Source organism: Carassius carassius, chromosome 18, assembly GCF_963082965.1.
Source record: "Carassius carassius chromosome 18, fCarCar2.1, whole genome shotgun sequence".
NCBI lineage: Eukaryota > Metazoa > Chordata > Actinopteri > Cypriniformes > Cyprinidae > Carassius > Carassius carassius.
Genome location: NC_081772.1, coordinates 1,479,269 through 1,500,740, shown reverse-complemented (window position 1 = coordinate 1,500,740; position 21,472 = coordinate 1,479,269). Strand labels below are relative to the sequence as shown.

Sequence of the window (21,472 nt, the reverse complement as noted above, 5' to 3'; positions counted from 1 at the left end):
TCACAGTGCAGTAATGTTTACAAACATTTTTTTTTTATTTTAATAATGCATTAGGCTAGTAAATGTTGAAATTAATATTAACTAGATGAATAATTATTGTTCATGAAACCTTATTGTGTTACCGTGTTTTCTTCTGATTTCAAGGTGATGTATTACCCGGATGTTTTCCTTTGGTAGTAGGTGTGTGTCAGGTGTGTGTGTATCCATAAGCCAGTGAGCTGAGAGCATTTCTATTCCTGAGGGAAAAGTGTTTTCCTATCTCTGCAGAGCGAGAGGCAGCGAGCCAGAGACTTCACACCTGAGAGCAGGTAACTTATGGGTTTCATCATATATTAACAGATTTAAAGCAGTAGTATTCATCTAATGTATTGTAGGCGAGATTTAATTAAACTTAATTTCTCAAACTTTGTGCTTTACTGTGTGCTTTAGTCTCGTGCTCGAGTCTCGTGAACGCGCAAATAATTTAATGAGATCAACAGTCAAGGTCCGGATTGTAGATTATACATTTACATTTCTGTTTTTATTAACGCTATCGTATAACCTCAGGCAATTTGAAATATATTAGACCACTCTTTTGCGTCTTTTGTGCATAAGGCATTAGAACAACACCAGGGCAATGAAATTTCTGAATTTACATTTTTTTGTGTGTATTTTTTATTAGTCATATGCAGAAGTCGATACTTCATCAGTGATGTGTTCTGGTGTTGACTTACAGGGTGTGTCAGTAATGAAACTTGCTTTACCGGTTCAAATGTCGGTTTTCTATAGAGGAAGTGAAAGCAATCTGCTTTAACGAATATCATGTACACTTAGAAAATGCCTATGGTACTTAATGAAAATATAATCTAGTAGACGTCTATAGTGTGCTACGTTTCCAAAACAGATACGTCATTTCCATGGTTTTGTTTTGAACGTAAATTCACCAGGTGTGGTTCAGAGCGAGTTGTAACGCTGGAGCCGTTGAGAGTAGATTTATATCTTGGTTATGATTAAGGATTGTTATTGACACGCAAGAGTTATGATGGATGAACGAGCGTGACGTAGTTACTTTATGATCATGAAAAGCACATAATAAACCGGAGACGTGTTCAGTGCTGGTGTGAAAACACACACCTGTGACCTCGTTCAGTCAGCCAAGTATGCATTAATAGCACGCCTACATCACGGAGACCCATATTTGATGTCTGCAAGACGTGTTTTAGAGAGTTTGCTCATCTGCAATACGTCTATAGTTCGTTACCTATCCGATGTTAAATAGACGTTTAGAAGATGTTGAAAAACTGACATATTAAAGACGTTTGTACACAGCAGATGGTTTCCAGATGAAGCCAGACATCTTGCAGACGCACCTGTGCTATCTGGGATGTCTCCGTGTTGCTAGACAATGATTCTTCTAAAAACCGTTGAACAAAAGCGAGGTCGCCTTACTCGGCGAAATTTCCCGCCTGAAATCCAGTAGGCTTCTTTATGTCGTATACTATGAGCGGCACGATTGACCTGAGAAACATTTTAAATAATATTTATGTTATGGGTGTATTCTGTCCACTGAATCAGCAATGCCATTGATGATCAGTCATCTAAGTCAGTCCTTTCTTTTCAATAAACCGAACAGACAGGTTTGCAAAGCGGTCTCTGTTTTTTCCCGCCCTCTCACTCGATCACCTGAAGTAAGTACGTGTTTCTCGGTCAGTATAACGGACGGAGATCGAGATACTCGGGAACACAGAGAAAAAGCAGTGCTGGACGAAGTGGATATTCACTTATAAACAACTGACTAAAGGCTGCTTTTTGAGAGGTAACTTTAACTGAAGATTCAGCTATATGTGAACATGAGTCTCACTGAAAGTATTTTTGTGTCCCGCTGTTTTCCCGGTTTTCTACAGCATTCTTTATTTTTATTTATTTTTTTATTTATTTATTTTTTTAGTTTTTGTGCCATTTAATAAAATGTTTAAAACGTGTGTGGAGACGCCTGAGCACTGGTGTGAAGAGTTTCAAACCCTAAAGAATTGCACAATAGTTACATATTCAATAAAAAAAGAAAACAAACACTTTTTTATATGAATTACATTGAACTAAGTGTTTTTTAAAACTAAAACAACAATAACAACAAAAAGACTTCATTTTTGATTGGGAATCCGCTCTTTCGGGAGTTTGAGAGCGAAAACGTTCCCGTGCTTTTTTTTTCATGCTAACGAAATTTCTCCAAAATATTGCACCACAACTCCATTGTTTGGAAAAATAATTATTTGTTATCAATACATTTATACAATTTTCTTTCTCTTTTCTCTCGTTTTCCCTACCTGTTCAGGTAGTAACCCTTTTAGAAAAGCAGTAAGCTTATTGAAACCTTGGTTAACAGTTATTTTTAAAACGGCTACGTTTTTTACTTTATCAACATCTTTAATAAGCTGCTCAAGAGAATTGCATTAGATAATCCTATGTGTGTATGAGTATTGGATCTGCGATTGGGTCTTAAAGTCACAGCAGCCTAAAATACGTCTGCTGCTGTCTGTGTCAGTTTCTGTATAGTACTGAATACTACCTTATAAATGTTTGAAAAGTAATGCCCTGTTTATTTTATTTGTATATTTTTTCTATTTTATTTATTTGCCCCCATTTCTTGTAATTTGGTGCTTTGTTCTTATTCTATTGTTTTTAGTCGTTTACATAATTGCTGGTAAACTTTTCAAATTTTAAGCAGTTTTTGCTAAGGTATTGAAATTGGATGGGGTTGGCACCATCAATCATAAATGTTGAGTCGGAAGGGAGGCCCTGTTTTCACATGTATTTTAACCCCTGAAGTGTTCATCAAACCCCATCTCTCTCTCTCTCTCTCTCTCTCTCTCTCTCTCTCTCTCTCTCTGTGTCTCTCTCTCTCTCTCTGTCAGATGGACGGGTCAGTCGGGCCGATGCGAGTGTTGGTGACGGGCGGCAGTGGGCTGGTGGGGCGAGCGATAGAGCGGGTGGTGAAAGAAGGTGAAGGGAGAGAAGGAGAAAAATGGATATTCCTGTCATCCAAAGAAGCCAATCTCGTGTAAGTGCTCCTCTAAGAAACACTCATCAGACATCACAAACCTAACACAATATGCCATCACATATATTGTATAACATGTACTTTAGATAAAATGCATGTTATAAAAAAAATGGCACGCAATAAGAATTTTCCACCAGTCAGAGAATGCCAAGAAAAAACCATACCAAAAGAGCTCCGCCCACTCCTATGAGGCACTGAGAATGATAGTCAGTCAACATATGCTATTTCTGTAAATATGTAAAATATTTAATTTCTATGTACACAACAGTTTTATATCTGTAGTGTTATATTTACCCATGTGCTTCACATTGTAGCGCAGTCTGTAGTTCTGTGGCTCATTATAAATGTTCTTTCTTGACTAGTATTTAAACACTTCACCTCATGATGTTGGTTAATGAATATCCAGAAGGCACAGAGCTGGAATTTAGACAAAGAAGAAGCTCCAATGTAAGTGTTTTGACTTGTGTCCCATGCATGATAAATATATTTGCACGTGTTGTTTTAGGAGCGCTGAAGAGACGAGAGCAGCCTTCGAGAAACATCGTCCGACACACGTCATTCATTTGGCCGCGATGGTGGGCGGACTTTATAGAAACATGAGACAGAACCTGGACTTCTGGGTAATTATTAACATTAAGTCACATGATGTTGGAAATATCACTGTTGAATGATTAAACTCTATATTAACTGTATTTGCTTCTTGTTTTCAGAGGAATAATGTGCACATCAATGACAACGTGCTGAACATGTCTCATGAGTTCGGTGTGGTGAAGGTCGTTTCCTGTCTGTCTACATGTGTTTTTCCAGATAAAACCACCTACCCTATTGATGAGACCATGGTAAAGCACACACACACACACACACACACACACACACACACACACACACACACACACACACACACACACATATATACTTTAAATGGCAGATACTGGATACAGTATGTGTTTACTGTTCCTTTAAAAACCTCACAAGACACATGTCCCCTGATCTTTTGAAATTCATTCACATCAAGTTTCTTCCACGTTGAATAAACAGCATTCTGTTAGAACATTAGGATACATGACAGCCTGTATTAACTTGTCAAAAATGCCTGTTTGCCATTCAGAAACTTGTCCCGTCTCGCCCTGTCATGTTGAGATTATGAAATAGTAGGACACAGTCATCCCTAAACAGCAGAGAGTGAAGAATTGTTGAAAAATTGGATCTAATAGTGATTTAAAAAGCATGATATGAGAGATTTAATGTAGTGGATGTCTGATTGGTTTCATGAGCCTGTTTGCATGAATTGTGTAAAATACCTATGTGTTTCTCTCTCTGTGTGTGTCAGATGCACAACGGTGCCCCCCATGACTCTAATTACGGTTATGCCTACGCCAAACGCATGATTGACGTCCACAACAGGTCAGTTCTGCTCTCTTAGTGTCAAAATCCACTGGTCTATTTCGTGAAAACTTATCTGGATTGATTGCATTTCAAAAGGAAGTAGTTACGAAATAGTTTTTTCACTAAGGGAATAAAAGCCTAATTTTAGAACTGTTTTGTCTGCATGGGTGTAGTTTTGGGCTGTTGGTGCCAGACTGTGATACTGGTTATTCAGGTTTCTAGGTTCCACATTATACATTCATGCATGCCGCCTGTTCAAATAGTCTTGTCTCGTTCTTGCACATTAGTTTCTCGGGTGACCATCTGATAATTGCTTTAATGCAGGGCATGAGGTGTGATACAGTTGCATAACAAGTGTGAGAGAGATTTATATTCTGCAAATATTGGTTTACACTACTTGGGATGCCTAATTGCTATTATGTTGGCTGATAACGTTTTAAATAGTCAATAAGCTTTGGTCATGGTTACCGACTTTGCAACTAGCACTCAATTTTAATTTGAGGCAATGTAATAATTTACTCTACAGGACAGATTCAGTCTACTAAATATAATGAATTGAATAATGTGCTAGTAAGTAGCATTATAAAACAGAGTTCTGTTCCTTGATTCTGATTGGTTGAGCTAAGTTCACTACAAACACACACCTTTGTTTACTTCTGTGTGTTGCTCGGCAACCAATTTGGTGGAACCACAACTGTTTCTGAGGAACTACATTGTTTGGTGGAAGAATACTGTTTTTATTAATATCATTAGGCCTATTTGCTTTGTATTATTCTGTGAAACCTTACTACGTATATTATCGAATAAACATTTTATAAAAGCAATAAGCATTGGGAAGCCATGGTTTACAGTGAATTTATAACAGCTTACTTACAACAGAATTTATAACAGTGCTCCTTAGCTGTTATGAATTCACTGTAAACCATGGCTTCCCAATGCTTATTGCTTTATTTTATACGAAGTAGCAAGTTTATTTTTTGTTATAAGACTGTGTAAACATTAAACACATTTTGCCGGATTCAGTGGATTTTTTTGTTGGATTTGCCAGGTTTAATCATGATACTATTCAGTACGTGTCTAGAAGCAGTCCTGGCTGGTATAAATGTATTTAACACCCAAGGAATTTATGAAGGAATAATTAATAATGAGCTCCTGGTGGATGAGTGCTGATCTTTTATTTGTGCGCTTCTATTTTATGGTGATTGGTAAACAAAAGAGTTGTCCGTTAATGATCAATCAAATCAAAGTGCGCTTATGCTGGAAAACTGTCCCTGATTGGTCTTTACTCATCGGCGCTAGCAACTAAACCCCGCCCACCATACCCTGGAATCCAGTTTCTATTGGTGGAATTTCCCAGTGTTTTCAAATTGTGTTGGAAAACATTGCATCATCACCGCAACGTGATCAGATCCTGGATGTCCTATTCAGCTTTACGCAGAAACCGTAGGGTTATGTTGTGTTTGGGCTTGTTTGATTTGACAACACCAAATTAAAACGTGGCTTATGTGTATTTGGTATTGTTTGGTATCCTGAAACAATTCTGCTTCTTGTATTCTGATAGTTGAGACATTTTCAGTGCTCCAGTATGTTACATAAGGTTATCTGTTATGTATGATGCAAAAAACACAAATCATTTAAACTCTCGAATGCTAAAAATATAAATATTTTGATTATTTTGTCTTGTGTGTTTGTCCATTAGGGCATTATTTCAGCAGTATGGTCGCAAATACACAGCCGTTATCCCCACCAACATGTTTGGAGCCTATGATAACTACAACATTGAGGACGGTCACGTGATGCCGGGGTTGATCCACAAGACCTACCTGGCAAAGAGTGAGAAAACTCATCTAACTCACAATCACACTGAGAGCGTCCCACATGTTCCCAGGGTTAATGTACGTGTGTTTGTGTGTGTTATAGAGGAAGGTAAACCTCTGCAGGTCTGGGGTTCGGGTCGTGCTCTGCGTCAGTTCATCTATTCTCTGGATCTGGCTCGTCTGTTTGTGTGGGTTCTGAGGGAGTACGACGAAGTGGAACCCATCATTCTCTCAGGTTCTCCAGACGATGTGTTGGGTCTGTTTCATCAGAGCTCACTGGTTGATCAAATAGCAAGATCATGTTTCTCTGTTTCTTGGTGTCTTTTTGTCTAGTCGGAGAGGAGGATGAGTTGACTGTAAAGGATGCTGTGGACGCTGTGGTTGAAGCCTTCGGGTTCAAAGGGGAAGTTATTGTATCCTTTTTTACAGCTGACAGAATAGCAGTCTTTTTCTGTGGAACATGATAAGATTACCTTGCACTTGAGCTGCAGAAAGCATCATGAAAGTATTCCTTAAAGGAAAAAATGAACTAATCATCAATGCATTCATTCACACAGACTTACAGCTGAACCTTAACTAAGCGCTCTCAGTATGACACTAGTAAATCAGACGGTCAGATCAAGAAAACCGCCAATAACAGCAAACTACGCAAATACTTGCCAGACTTCAAGTTCACGCCGTTCAAACAAGGTGATCAGCACCAGAGATGCAGCATTTAACCAATGTTTTTATCAATAGTATTAAAAAGTTGAGACCAAAAACAAATCTTTATTGACGCTTTGTTTTTTCCCAGCCGTCAAGGAGACATGTGATTGGTTTGCAGCCAATTATGACTCCGCCCGTAAATGAAAGGTCTTCCGATCTGATTGGCTGTGGGGAGCTTGAGCACTGGAAACCAAACACGAACATTTTGACAAAAGACAAAATCATTGGACACTGCCATCGAGGCCTACTATTTTAATCCCTTAATCTCATTTTTGGTAATCAAAATGACCCATTAAAAAATGTACCCTTGTAAATCATTTCTTTGTCTTAAAAGTGGCTTGAATGTAACTCTACACTCTTACCTCATTGAGTATGCGCTGAATCATGAATATGTTTTAGTCCCCGCCTCCACTCAATCACACCAGCTTGGACCTGCTCCATTTTCACTCCACTATAGCATATAAAGCCCGCAAAGTGTAAAGTGCAAAAACGTGTAAATAGAAACCTTTCAGATGTTAAACACCCTGCAAGTTGACGGGATTGGTGACATGTTTGTGACAAAGTCTTTGTTACACAGCTGTTTTAATGAGAACATCATCAATGGTGTTGAGTGATGAATTATTTAAGCATATTAAAAACACCAGACAGACATGCAAACAGAGTTAAAAACTGTGTACTGTGGTTGGTGCTGTACATTTACTTCTGTTTTTACTGGTCTGTCAAACAGGGCATTTTCTGGGTTAGTTTTCTTATGATATGTACTGTACATTTTAACAATGCACTCATATTTAAAATAATTAGTTGAATGTGCTTTTTCTATGTTTTTGAAGTTTTAAGGGTTCCCAAACTATGCAATGTTCTTTAAATTCCCAGTATCATACATTTATAATGTGGTCTATAAAAAAAAATTCATGAAGAAAAGATTTACAAACAGCTCAATTTTTTTTTCATGTGAGAGTTCAAGCTTCAAGAGAACATCCACACATTTGTCTTGTTTTATGTAATGAATTTTTCATTGAATCGATCACACAGTATAATCATTCATTGTAAAGCAGTAATGTCTCTATTGCTTCTGTTTGGGTGTTATAACATCTGTTAAAAGTAACAGCTATTCAATAAACCCTGCAGTTTTTTCAACCATCAGTTCGCTTCCTGTATTCTGCTCTTACACAACTTCCTATGTCTGCCTTGTGGCTCATAGAAGACACGTTACGACAAAATGCAATGTTAACTGGTTTTGGATACCAAACTGGATGTCAAACTTGGATCTGGTAAAGAGGCTGGATCAGAAACTTTAACCATCAACTAAAACGGCTGGTAAAGAACTTTAATTTTTTTCGGTTTCTGCTTTGACAGAAGGTCTAATATTGCAAAACTGTCTACGCCAAGTTGAACTGAAACCACAAGATATTGTGTAAACACAGTTAACTGATAAAATTGTAACTAGAGGATGCATCTCACTCTCGAGTGCCTACAAGATAAGTGCTCTCCAGTAACGTGCGGTGAAATCTTGTCATGGGTAGGCTGTGACCTATCAATGTGTGGAATATATGTTCATATATTCATTCAGTTAATTTAGCAAACCAAGTTCATTTTAGGCATCATCAGATCGCTGCCTGCATTCAGCAAAGTCAGTCATGTGAGGCTAATGCACAATCAAATATAATAATCAAATTAATGGACACATCTATCTTATGACTTATACAACAAACAAATGTTTTGTGCGGGACACAGAGAAGGAGGCGGCGCGGCAGCCTAGTCACTCCATCAAAATGCGCAAACGCGCACAGACAGCCACGGCGCGCGCGCACACACACACACACACACACACACACACACACACACTTTTGGTCTGGTGACGGCGCACCAGGCTACAGTCAGAAAACATTGCGTCAGCAGTACAGCTTTAAAGTACAAAAACAGCTTATTCGCTCCTACAAACTGCTAGGCGCACACACCGACACGCAAGTATACTAGATGCTAGTATTCGGGAAGCGCGCGGATTGAGTGAGAGCGAGTAGATCACGTGACATGAAGCAAGCTCGGTCTCTGCCTCAATGTTGATAATTCAAGACAGCATGAGAACTGACTGCGCATGCGCAAATCTACATAAACTACGTTCTATGGACCAAAGAGGCACCGCTCACCTCTGCCTCAATGGCCATGGCTTTTGAATTTCCTGCATGAAACAACGGTTTTTAGGAGCAAACAATGGCAAAATGAGTATATTATGTGTATTCCTGAAAATTTTTGTTACAAAAAATAATATTTGGAAAAAAATTAATGCAATTAATAATGTGGTGAATTAATAAAGCTCTTGGAATTAATAAATGTAATGTCAACATTTCCTTTGGTGAGGCACTGCCTACCCTGCCTACCCTGACCGCACGTCCCTGGTGCTCTCCAACCCCTTCTAATCATGATCTATCAAATGTTTTGGAAGACATCTTGACGACATCATTTCTCATCCGTTTTTCTCACAAGCCAGTGAGCGGAGGGCCTTCAGATTTAGTACTGCTGATGTAAAAGTGTTTTTTATAACTTTTTTTTAAACAGAACTCTGAAAGCGAAAACAAGGAAACACCTGACTGCAGTACAGAAACACCAGAGAGAAGGTAACAGTTTTGATGCGATGTGTTCTTGATTTTAGATTGTTTAGAACCACAAAAAATGACCTTTTTAATCTTAATTTGCTCAAAAAGAGTTAATTAATTGAATGGTCAAGTATGTAATGTGATTTTTGTTCATTTTTTATGGCCTTGTCTGACTTTTCTCTTGCATTGATTGATGAAAGTGATTAATAATTGTAAAATATGTGAGGTGTATGACTGTTTATTTGTCTGTTTATTGCTTGGGGTTTTTTTTTTTTTTTAGTTTTTTTTTGGTCATAGTGCACAAGTTGGTACCGCATGTATTCCTATGTGTTGACAGGACGTGTCCGTGGTTAAACTGGTTGTTACCAGTTTCACTCGTATGTAGTTCATTGTGAGAAAGAAGAGCTGGTACTGAGGTCAGATTTGTGTTCCTGGAGCATAATAAAATTGTCATAAGGGTCAAATCTTTTAGATTTAAATTGCTGAATAAATAAGCTTTCCATTGTTTTGATAGGAAAATATTTGACTGAGATGCAACTATTTGAAAATCTGGAATCTGAGGGTGCAAAAAAAAAGAAATATTGAGAAAATCGCCTTTATAGTTTTTCCTACTCAATGCATATTATTATGCATATTATTAATCAAAAATTAAGTTTTAATATTTACGGCAAAATATCTTCACGGGACATGATCTTTACTTAATATCCTTGTGATTTTTGGCATAAAAGAAAATGTATGTATGTATTGTTGGCTATTGCTACAAATATACCCCAGAAACTTAAGACTGGTTTTGTGCTGCAGAGTCACACACACACACACACACATATATATATATATATATATATACTACTGTGCTACTAAAGTAGCCTACACCAATGGAAATCTGATGCATCAATACCATTATACTTAAAGAAATTGCCATAAACAGATAAATAGTTGATTATTTACAATAGTTCTTGTTTTTGCATGTATTTTATCCCCTGAAGTGTTCATCAAGCCCCATCTCTTTCTCTCTCTGTCTCTCTCTCTCTCTGTCGAAATGCATGCTGGGAGTGAAAGTGAGGGCAATTGTGTTTGTAGCTGCTTGCTAAAAACTTTTCTATTTTTCTATCTTTTTGTTTGTGTGTTTGTCTTTTGTGTGTTGAATTGTTTGGCTGTTTAGGAGTTAGGGGTGTTTTGCATCTGCAACCAGCGCTGCTACTGTTCGACTACACAGTATTTGCAACATCTGATACTACAATTAAGTGTTTTAACTGCGGAAAAATCGGACACCTCGTTCGTGATTGTCCTAATAAAAAGGACAGTACAGGTACAAGCACAAACTCCGAGAAAGCCAGTTCTGCTCCGGCTGAGATCGTGACGCGGTGGAAGCCGCTGAACACGAGCCGATTGCAGCTGTAGCTGCGGAGGTTGAAACTGATAAAACAGAGACGTCGAGCAAAAATGATACTCTTCTGGTGTCTAATGAACAGTCTGAACATCTTGAAAACGTTAGTGTGGCAGACGCTGATGAAATGGATGTCGAAGACGATGTTGAATTTGAGGAAGTCGAATCTGTCTTTAAAATCCCAGTTAAAAGAAAGAAAAAAAGCTGTGGGAAGGCTATCAAGCAAGTTAAGAAAGATGATGGTGTTAGTGAGAATGTGGGTTCAGACAGTGATAGAGATTCCTCTGATTCAAAAATGTCTCAGTGTTCTAGTCTGTCATTTAGTTCTCAAAATGAAAACTTGATTTGCTTGTATAGAGCTGAGGACATTAGCAGATTTCGGCAAGATACAAAGGGAATGAAAGGAGTGCGAGCTGAAGATTTTTTTCCCTGATTGTAAACAGTTCATAAACAGTGGCGGCTCTAAACAAATTTAACTAGGGGGGCCAAGGAGGCGCCAGTGTTTAACCAGAGGGGCACATTAAAAATGGTGCTAATTATGCTAATTTTAAATGTATTGTGCAGGCTAAAAATATAATAAGCTTTTAATAATCTTTCAGTGCGCAAAACCATGATCATATGAAACGCTTCAAAACTGAGCTCACAAAGTGGTTTTAAAAGTTTACGGCTTTTAAAACGTGTGTGATCTAACAGGCACAAGCGAGTCTTTTTAAAACAGCAACAAACATAAAATACAAATACACAAAATAAAGTCATGTTATGCAAATCCACAGCCTTTTTATCTACAGATCAAGCATTATAATGTGAGTATATAATATTGGAGAGAGTTTTACCATGCATCCTGCTGTAAATGGACGAGGTGCCAAAAGTTTTGAGAGTTACATAAATATTGGAAATTGGAAAAGTTGCTGCTTAAGTTTTTATAATAGCAATTTGGATATACTCCAGAATGTTATGAAGAGTGATCAGATGAATTGCATAGTCCTTCATTGCCATGAAAATTAACTTAATCCCAAAAAAACCTTTCCACTGCATTTCATTGCTGTCATTAAAGGACCTGCCGAGATCATTTCAGTAATCGTCTTGTTAACTCAGGTGAGAATGTTGACGAGCACAAGGCTGGAGATCATTATGTCAGGCTGATTGGGTTAGAATGGCAGACTTGACATGTTAAAAGGAGGGTGATGCTTGAAATCATTGTTCTTCCATTGTAAACCATGGTGACCTGCAAAGAAACACGTGCAGCCATCATTGCGTTGCATAAAAATGGCTTCACAGGCAAGGATATTGTGGCTACTAAGATTGCACCTAAATCAACAATTTATTGGATCATCAAGAACTTCAAGGAAAGAGGTTCAATTCTTGTAAAGAAGGCTTCAGGGCGTCCAAGAAAGTCCAGCAATCGCCAGCGTCTCCTAAAGAGGATTGAGCTGCGGGATCGGAGTGCCTCCAGTGCAGAGCTTGCTCAGGAATGGCAGCAGGCAGGTGTGAGCGCATCTGCACGCACAGTCAGGACAAGACTTTTGGAAGATGGCCTGGTGTCAAGAAGGGCAGCAAAGAAGCCACTTCTCTCCAAAAAAACCATCAGGGACAGATTGATCTTCTGCAGAAAGTATAGTGAATGGACTGCTGAGGACTGGGGCAAAGTCATATTCTCCGATGAAGCCCCTTTCCGATTGTTTGAGGCATCTGGAGAAAGGCTTGTCCGGAGAAGAAAAGGTGAGCGCTACCATCAGTCCTGTGTCATGCCAACAGTAAAGCATCCTGACACCATTCATGTGTGGGGTTGCTTCTCATCCAAGGGAGTGGGCTCACTCACAATTCTGCCCAAAAACACAGCCATGAATAAAGAATGGTACCAAAACACCCTCCAACAGCAACTTCTTCCAACAATCCAACAACAGTTTGGTGAAGATCAATGCATTTTCCAGCACGATGGAGCACCGTGCCATAAGGCAAAAGTGATAACTAAGTGGCTCGGGGACCAGAATGTTGAAATTTTGGGTCTGTGGCCTGGAAACTCCCCAGATCTTAATCACATTGAGAACTTGTGGTCAATTCTCAAGAGGCGGGTGGACAAACAAAAACCCACTAATTCTGACAAACTCCAAGAAGTGATTATGAAAGAATGGGTTGCTATCAGTCAGGATTTGGCCCAGAAGTTGATTGAGAGCATGCCCAGTCAAATTGCAGAGGTCCTGAAAAAGAAGGGCCAACACTGCAAATACTGACTCTTTGCATAAATGTCATGTAATTGTCGATAAAATCCTTTGAAACGTATGAAGTGCTTGTAATTATATTTCAGTACATCACAGAAACCACTGAAACAAAGATCTAAAAGCAGTTTAGCAGCAAACTTTTTGAAAACTAATATTTATGTAATTCTCAAAACCTTTGGCCACGACTGTAGAGGTTTTCCGTCTTAGGAAAATTGTGAACAAACGTAAAAAAAAATTTTTTTTATCAAGGATGATGAAGCTGTTAACTTCTAAAAATCTGCTCAAAATGGTTCTTTTGGCAACCTTTCTGGGTTTTTTTTGCTCTGGTCTCTAAATAAATGTCAAATTTTAAAATCGGAACTTTAAATTTAAATGGTGCCAGAGACAGTCATAAAAGAATGATGTTATTTGATTTTATTAGACAAAAGCAAATTGATCTTGTGGCATCTTCATTATGGCATAAATTTGCTTGTGTAGATCCTCCAAATGTACTCCTTACAAATATTCAAAGAGAACTGGTGAACTTTTTTTGGGACAATTATCATTGGACTCCTCAAAGCATGCTGTTTTTACCCAAAGAGGAAGGAGGTCAAGGATTAGTAAATCTCACAAGCAGAAGAGCCACCTACCGTCTCCAGTACATACAAAAACTTTTAATGGGACCTTACTCGCTTTCATGGAGACCATTGGCATCAAGCATCTTGAGAAGAGTGGGTAATATGCAAATGGCCTTAACATTGTTTTTAATGGTTCATAAAAAGTAAAATTTTACTGGAATTTCTGCTTTTTATCAAAGCTTGTTTAAAGTATGGGGTCTTTTTAAAAATCAGTGGATGGAACCAGCAACTTCTCTCTATTGGTTGTTGGAAGAACCACTTATTTTTGGAGCCCGGTTTGATATTTCTGGAGAAGATTTTCCTGGGTTAACAGATTTGTTATTGAAAAAAAAAGATTTTTAAACTAAAAAACATTATAAACGAATCAGGATATGTTTTACAAAGACCTGATCAAATTGCAACCCTTTTAGAGGTTAGATCAGTACGCTTTGCTAAGAGGTTTCTTGATAAATTGACTGAGATTCTAACTGATGAATCTAAGTATTAAAACAGACACAGTATGGAGAGAAAATTAGGGATTGATTCTGAAATTAAGCCTGTTTGGAGAGCAATTTACAAACCACCATTAACGAAAAAACTTGGCGATTTACAATGGCGAGTTTTACATGAAGCGATTGCTGTGAATGCCTTTGTATCTATTTTAAACCCCACTGTAAGTGACAAATGTCCCTTTTGTTTGGAACGAGAGAGCATATTTCATTGTTTTATGGAATGTAAGCGACTTGACCCTCTTTTTGACTTGTTAAAAGTTCTTTTTGATTTTTTTTACATTTATTTTATAAAGCAGGATTTTATTCTTGTTTTTTTATAGTCCAAAAACAAAAGTCAAAATGTCATGTTATTAATTTTATTGTGGGACAAGCAAAATATGCTATCTATATTACTAGGAGAAATATGATAGAGGAGAAGTCAGGTCAAGATGTTGTTTTTATTTAAAAAAATATGGTAAAAGCTAGAATCCTTATTGATTTTAATTTTCATAGATTGAGTACAGTGAATGTTTTTGAAATTCAGTGGTGTTGTAATGCTCTATGTTCAGTTGTTGATGGAAACATTGCGTTTATAAGAGAGTTGATGTAAATGTGTAATTTATTTTAATTTCCTTTTTGATTGTGTAAAGTGTTGAAATGTTTGAAGTACAATTGTCTTAATAAATAGATTGTAAAAATAAAAATCTCTTTCCCTCTCTGTCTCTCTGTCTCTCTCTCTCTCTGTCAGATGGACGGGTCAGTCGGGCCGATGCGAGTGTTGGTGACGGGCGGCAGTGGGCTGGTGGGGCGAGCGATAGAGCGGGTGGTGAAAGAAGGTGAAGGGAGAGAAGGAGAAAAATGGATATTCCTGTCATCCAAAGAAGCCAATCTCGTGTAAGTGCTCCTCTAAGAAACACTCATCAGACATCACGATCATTAAAATATCCCATCATCACACATATATATTATATAACATGTGCTTTATATTCTATAAGTGGATAATTCTATCAGCCGGATAACACTTGACTGAATTTGTTTAAATATATTTGCACGTGTTGTTTTAGGAGCGCTGAAGAGACGAGAGCAGCCTTCGAGAAACATCGTCCGACACACGTCATTCATTTGGCCGCGATGGTGGGCGGACTTTATAGAAACATGAGACAGAACCTGGACTTCTGGGTAATTATTAACATTAAGTCACATGATGTTGGAAATATCACTGTTGAATGATTAAACTCTATATTAACTGTATTTGCTTCTTGTTTTCAGAGGAATAATGTGCACATCAATGACAACGTGCTGAACATGTCTCATGAGTTCGGTGTGGTGAAGGTCGTTTCCTGTCTGTCTACATGTGTTTTTCCAGATAAAACCACCTACCCTATTGATGAGACCATGGTAAAGCACACTTTAATAGTCAGTTGTTGTGCATGCACTTGACATTCCTTTAACAGCCTCAGATCAAACTTTTTCTGTCCTGTCCAATCATGTTGAGATCATGAGGACGCAGGACAGATTTTTGATGAATTATGAAGCGGATGTGTGATGAATTATCTGTTTCTCTAACTTGGTGGTGATGTGTTTCTCTCTCACTGTGTGTCAGATGCACAACGGTGCCCCCCATGACTCTAATTACGGTTATGCCTACGCCAAACGCATGATTGACGTCCACAACAGGTCAGTTCTGCTCTCTTAGTGTCAAAATTCACTGGTCATGAGCTTTACTTGGGCGTATATCTCATGAAAACATGTTGCATTGCGATTTTGAAATTTTGCTTCGGGAGAATGAAGCTTGCTTTTAGGTTTTGTCTGCATGGGTGTAGTTTGACATTTGGCCTGGGGGCGGGATACTGGGAATTTTGGTTTTCTAGATTTCACATTATACATTCAAGTGACCGGTTTAAATTACAGGTTTGTCTCACTCTTGCAATTCAAGTTTATTTGTATAGCGCTTTTTTACAATACAAATCATTGCAAAGCAACTTCACAGAAAATTATGTTGCTACAATATTCAGTAGTAGCTTTAACAGTGGTTACAGTCAGTTTGATCAGATATAACTGCAGTCCAAAATTATGAGATGAATTATTTTCGAATGCTTGGCGAAAGAGATGCGTTTTTAATCTAGATTTAAACAGAGAGCGTGTGTCTGAACCCCGAACATTATCAGGAAGGCTATTCCAGAGTTTGGGAGCCAAATGTGTAAAAGCTCTACCTCCTTTAGTGGACATTGCTATCCTAGGAACTACCAAAAGTCCAGCGTTTTGTGACCTTAGGGAGCGTGATGGGTTGTAGCGTGGTAGAAGGCTAGTTAGGTACGCAGGAGCTAAACCATTTAAGGCCTTATAGGTAAGTAATGATAATTTGTAACTGATACGAAACTTAATAGGTAGCCAGTGCAGAGACTGTAAAATTGGGGTAATATGATCATATTTTCTTGACCTGGTAAGGACTCTAGCCGCTGTGTTTTGGACGACCTGTAGCTTGTTTATTGAAGAAGCAGGACAACCACCTAGAAGTGCATTACAATAGTCCAGTCTAGAGGTCATGAATGCATGAACTAGCTTTTCTGCACCAGAAACAGATAACATGTTTCGTAGCTTGGCAATGTTTCTAAGATGGAAGAATGCAGTTTTTGTAACATTGGAAATATATATATTTTTTTTTAAGTTGCTGACTAATATAGCACCCAGATTTTTGACTGTAGAGGAAGTAACAGTACATCCGTCTAGTTGCAGATTGTAATCTACAAGATTCTGTGTAGTGTTTTTTGGTCCAATAAGTAATATCTCTATCTTATCCGAATATAATAGGAGAAAATTATTGGTCATCCAATCTTTTAAATTTTTAACAAACACTCTCTTAGCTTAAATAATTTAGAAGTTTAATCTGGTCTCATTGAGATACTGTATATAGTTGAGTATTAACAGCATAACAGTGGAAGCTAATTACGTATTTTCTAATAATATTACCAAGGGGCAACATGTATATTGAAAATAGCAGAGGACCTAGGACGGATCCTTGTGGCACTCCATATTTTACTGGTAATAAATTCGATTATTTTGTATATGTATGTATGTATATGTATATATATATATATATATATATATATATATATATATATATCCCCAAATTGGCAACATTGTTTATTCGCTGTAGAGAAGGAACTCGCAGTTTAAGTAAAAAGTGCTTGAGAAAAAAACAAACAGTCCTAGTTCAGTATCTGCTGTCAGATGATGTTGAAGGGGTATTATTTGAAATATAAATTATACTTAGAAAAACAAACTTCATGTCAGTGTTGCCAATTTAGGGATTTTGTCACCAAATTTAGCTACTTTGTCATTGTAGCTGCTGCTTTTATTCTCTGCAACAAGGAGTATTTTAGCTATATTTAAATAAAACTAGCGATTTTTTTGGGAGATTTTATTTGTACTTGGCCACACCCTGCTGTAGGCCCGTGACCTCTCACGTTTGCTCTCAATCATCCCAATGAGTCTGTGCAGTAAACGCACCAGTACGCCTGCCATGACACACACCACAATTTCATTGATTACATCTGGGCCCCAACTACTCAACGCATGAACATCTTGTTTTAACCACGGACACAAGCGTTATACCACAAATAATGCAGTCATGTCAACCAGATACTGAGAGACACAGTGCATCATCGTGTCATGTGTGCATTATTTTGCACTTACTTTGTAGTAAAAGTTTCTTGACTGAAATAAGTTTGTATGAATAAAGTTTTTGTTTTTGGAAAATCATAATATCTCTTATATGTTGTATTTGAGCAGGACAGGGATGCACTTTGCTGACACATAAAACAAATTCCCAACATTGTGTCTTTTCCATCATGTTTGATGTGCTTGCAGATCGCAGAATTTCCTAATTTCACATCAGAATGTTTGTTACACTTAATCTTTTTTTATATTTTTATACTGTCATTATTTGTAGTGTAATATATATATACCACAAAATGACTCTAATTTGCCTCTTTGCATTGGAATTTAAAACCAGTTTCTCTGTTTAAACCTTAAATAGGGCAAATACACAAACTGTAATACAACAAATATTGGATTTTTTTTTTAAGTGGTCATTAATGGACCATAATTATTGCACAAGTAGTATTTAGTACCAACGATCTCTTCAAAAAATTTAATAAATAGAACCAAAATATAGAACATTTATTTAACTGAAAAAATAGTTGTATGGTTGTATAGTTCTCGAAGGACTTTGTGAGACTCCGAATACCATACCATAATTTATTTGGGTTTCAGGATGTCATGTTATATCATTAAGTTCCTTTTTCTAAGTGTGTGTGTTTGTCCATTAGGGCGTTATTTCAGCAGTACGGTCGGAAATACACAGCCGTTATCCCCACCAACATGTTCGGACCCCATGATAACTACAACATTGAGGACGGTCACGTGATGCCGGGGTTGATCCACAAGACCTACCTGGCAAAGAGTGAGAAAACTCATCTAACTCACAATCACACAGTTGGATGTTTCCTATCAGATGTCAAATAGACATTAAGATGTTAATAATAGGTAAAACAGACATCTCGCAGATGATCTAGGCACATTCAGAGCATCCAGGGACAAAAGTTTTTATATGCATTGGATTATCAAAATTAAAACAACACAAAGAACATAATATTTTCATGAAAGTGTTAACATCATTTAAGAAAAATAAAAAAAAGATTGTTTTTGACTCATGTAGTAATCTTGCGATCATGGTTATCAATATGTGTCCCTGGAGCACAAAAGCAGTCTTCAGTCTCTGGGGTGTATTTGTAGAAATAGCCAACAATACATGGCTCAAAATTATCGATTTTTCTTTCATGCCAAAAATCATTAGGATATTAAGTAAAGATAATTTTCCATTCAGATATTTTGTAAATTTCCTACAGTAAATAAAATAAAACTAAATCTTTTATTAGTAATATACATTGCTAAGAATTCATTTGGACAACTTTAAAGGCAATTTTCTCAGTATTTTGTTTTTGCACCCTCAGATTCCAGTTTTTCAAATAGTTGTATTTTGCCCAAACCATGCATCAATGGAGAGATTATTTATTCAGCTTTCAGATGATGCATAAATCTCCGTTTTGAAAAAAATGACACTTAAAACAGGTTTTGTGGTCCAGCGTCACATATAATATGATGGTGTTGTTTAAATATTGTTCAAAAAGTACTCATAGACATAACAAAGGCAGTTCCAACTCAATTTTGAGTGTATTCGGCCGTTCAAGCAGAACATAAAAGTGATCTCAGTTCTGTAATGGTGCACAGAAACCATCGCTCAAGTACTGAATTTAGTTTTCTTTTGTGACTTCTTGCGCTTGAACGGTTTTAAATCTTTTGAATGCTTAAGTTAGCAAAACTTACATACAAAAACATGCATATGATTAACTTTAGTGATGAGTCAAAAATAAAGCATTAAGCTTTCCCCGGGGAATTGTGCCACTGAGAGCGTCCCACATGTTCCCAGGGTTAATGTACGTGTGTTTGTGTGTGTTATAGAGGAAGGTAAACCTCTGCAGGTCTGGGGTTCGGGTCGTGCTCTGCGTCAGTTCATCTATTCTCTGGATCTGGCTCGTCTGTTTGTGTGGGTTCTGAGGGAGTACGACGAAGTGGAACCCATCATTCTCTCAGGTTCTCCAGACGATGTGTTGGGTCTGTTTCATCAGAGCTCACTGGTTGATCAAATAGCAAGATCATGTTTCTCTGTTTCTTGGTGTCTTTTTGTCTAGTCGGAGAGGAGGATGAGTTGACTGTAAAGGATGCTGTGGACGCTGTGGTTGAAGCCTTCGGGTTCAAAGGGGAAGTTATTGTATCCTTTTTTACAGCTGACAGAATAGCAGTCTTTTTCTGTGGAACATGATAAGATTACCTTGCACTTGAGCTGCAGAAAGCATCATGAAAGTATTCCTTAAAGGAAAAAATGAACTAATCATCAATGCATTCATTCACACAGACTTACAGCTGAACCTTAACTAAGCGCTCTCAGTATGACACTAGTAAATCAGACGGTCAGATCAAGAAAACCGCCAGTATTGCAAAACTGCGCAAATACCTGCCAGACTTCAAGTTCACGCCGTTCAAACAAGGTGATCAGCACGAGAGATTTAACCAATGTTTTTTTCAATAGTAGTAAAAAGAAGAATCTTTATAGAAGCTTTGCTTTTTTTCCAGCTGTCAAGGAGACGTGTGATTGGTTTGCGGCCAATTATGACTCCACCCGTAAATGAAGATCTTCACATCTGATTGGCTGCGGGGAGCCTGAACAACCGAAGTCATTCTGATCGAACACTTTCAACAACAATTTGATTTTTTTAAAGATTTTTTTTTTATTGTATAATATATATATATATATATATGTATAATATATATATATATATATATATATATATATATATATATATATATATATATATATATATATATATATATATATATATATAATTTTTTATTATATAATTTTTTTTAACTAAAATATTTAAACAATTTTTTAAAAGTCACAATCTGTTGTTTTAAGCTCTCTTTTCCTGTTCATTTCAAGTTTTTCTAAAACACATATTTTATCTGGGATCTATTCTGTTACCAGTGCTGTATATTTTCATGTCAACTTTATTTATATAGCCGTCTTATACAACACCGGTAATGCCAAAGAAGCTTTACAGCATTAAACTGGAAAAAAGAATGCTTCAATAATGCAAACAAAATTCAATTCTACTGGTCCGTCACCAAAAAAAAAAAAAAAGTTATTTTCAGGGTTTATTTCCTAATTATGCTATAATGTGTATTTAAAAATACATTTGTATTTTGAATCATGTGTAATGTCTCCTTCTTGCAGAATGTTGGTAATATTATGGGTTTTCCAAATCATGTTACATGTCTATATTAAGGGGAAAGTGATTTTATTTCTTCAGTAGAACACAAACTGAGAGTTTTAACTCAAACCGTTGCAGTCTATCAGTCTTATAATAGAAGTGGATGGGAATCACGACTAAAACATGCAATAAAACATAATAAGATAACATCAAATAAATAAATAAATAAATCGCAGACTTATAAGTGCATTAGCGCCACCTATCTCTCAAATGGCCCATTGACACTATCTACAGTCTCAATTAGGATTGTCAATGGTCCACTTGAAAGTTAGGTGGCGCTAATTCACTTATAAGTCTGCGATCCACCATAAAGCATTTAAACCAGAGGACAGATGTTATATTACAGC

The 21,472-nt window shown here is 37.2% G+C and overlaps 2 protein-coding genes across 3 annotated transcripts; both read left to right on the top strand.

The window, feature by feature from the left end:
• The first annotated feature begins 206 nt into the window (after positions 1-206).
• Positions 207-7,140, top strand: LOC132092068 (GDP-L-fucose synthase-like). 2 transcript variants are annotated; one of them, XM_059498137.1, is made up of 10 exons: positions 207-308; positions 2,892-3,037; positions 3,543-3,657; positions 3,748-3,876; positions 4,368-4,441; positions 6,123-6,256; positions 6,344-6,475; positions 6,574-6,653; positions 6,831-6,930; positions 7,034-7,140. In XM_059498137.1, exons 2-10 carry the CDS (start codon positions 2,892-2,894, stop codon positions 7,087-7,089), a joined length of 966 nt encoding a protein of 321 aa, XP_059354120.1. In that variant the 5' UTR covers positions 207-308; the 3' UTR covers positions 7,090-7,140. The 2 variants fall into 2 exon arrangements, with proteins under 2 accessions (XP_059354120.1, XP_059354121.1); XM_059498138.1 differs by lacking the exon at positions 207-308 and adding an exon at positions 1,542-1,795.
• Positions 7,141-8,096: 956 nt separating this feature from the next.
• LOC132091755 (GDP-L-fucose synthase-like) lies at positions 8,097-20,569 on the top strand. The gene is made up of 11 exons (XM_059497876.1): positions 8,097-8,262; positions 9,502-9,560; positions 14,981-15,126; positions 15,297-15,411; positions 15,502-15,630; positions 15,836-15,909; positions 18,564-18,697; positions 19,756-19,887; positions 19,986-20,065; positions 20,243-20,342; positions 20,428-20,569. The coding sequence occupies exons 3-11, from the start codon at positions 14,981-14,983 to the stop codon at positions 20,481-20,483; spliced, it is 966 nt and encodes a 321-aa protein (XP_059353859.1). The 5' UTR covers positions 8,097-8,262; positions 9,502-9,560; the 3' UTR covers positions 20,484-20,569.
• Positions 20,570-21,472: the final 903 nt, after the last annotated feature.

Excerpts from the sequence above, each read along its gene's own strand:
- LOC132091755 (XM_059497876.1), top strand. The coding sequence starts at position 14,981 with ATGGACGGGTCAGTCGGGCCGATGCGAGTGTTGGTGACGGGCGGCAGT. Across the intron at positions 19,888-19,985 it reads GGAACCCATCATTCTCTCAG|TCGGAGAGGAGGATGAGTTG; the intron begins GTTCTCCAGACG and ends CTTTTTGTCTAG. Across the intron at positions 20,066-20,242 it reads GGTTCAAAGGGGAAGTTATT|TATGACACTAGTAAATCAGA; the intron begins GTATCCTTTTTT and ends AAGCGCTCTCAG.
- LOC132092068 (XM_059498137.1), top strand. The coding sequence starts at position 2,892 with ATGGACGGGTCAGTCGGGCCGATGCGAGTGTTGGTGACGGGCGGCAGT. Across the intron at positions 6,257-6,343 it reads CAAGACCTACCTGGCAAAGA|AGGAAGGTAAACCTCTGCAG; the intron begins GTGAGAAAACTC and ends TGTGTGTTATAG. Across the intron at positions 6,654-6,830 it reads GGTTCAAAGGGGAAGTTATT|TATGACACTAGTAAATCAGA; the intron begins GTATCCTTTTTT and ends AAGCGCTCTCAG.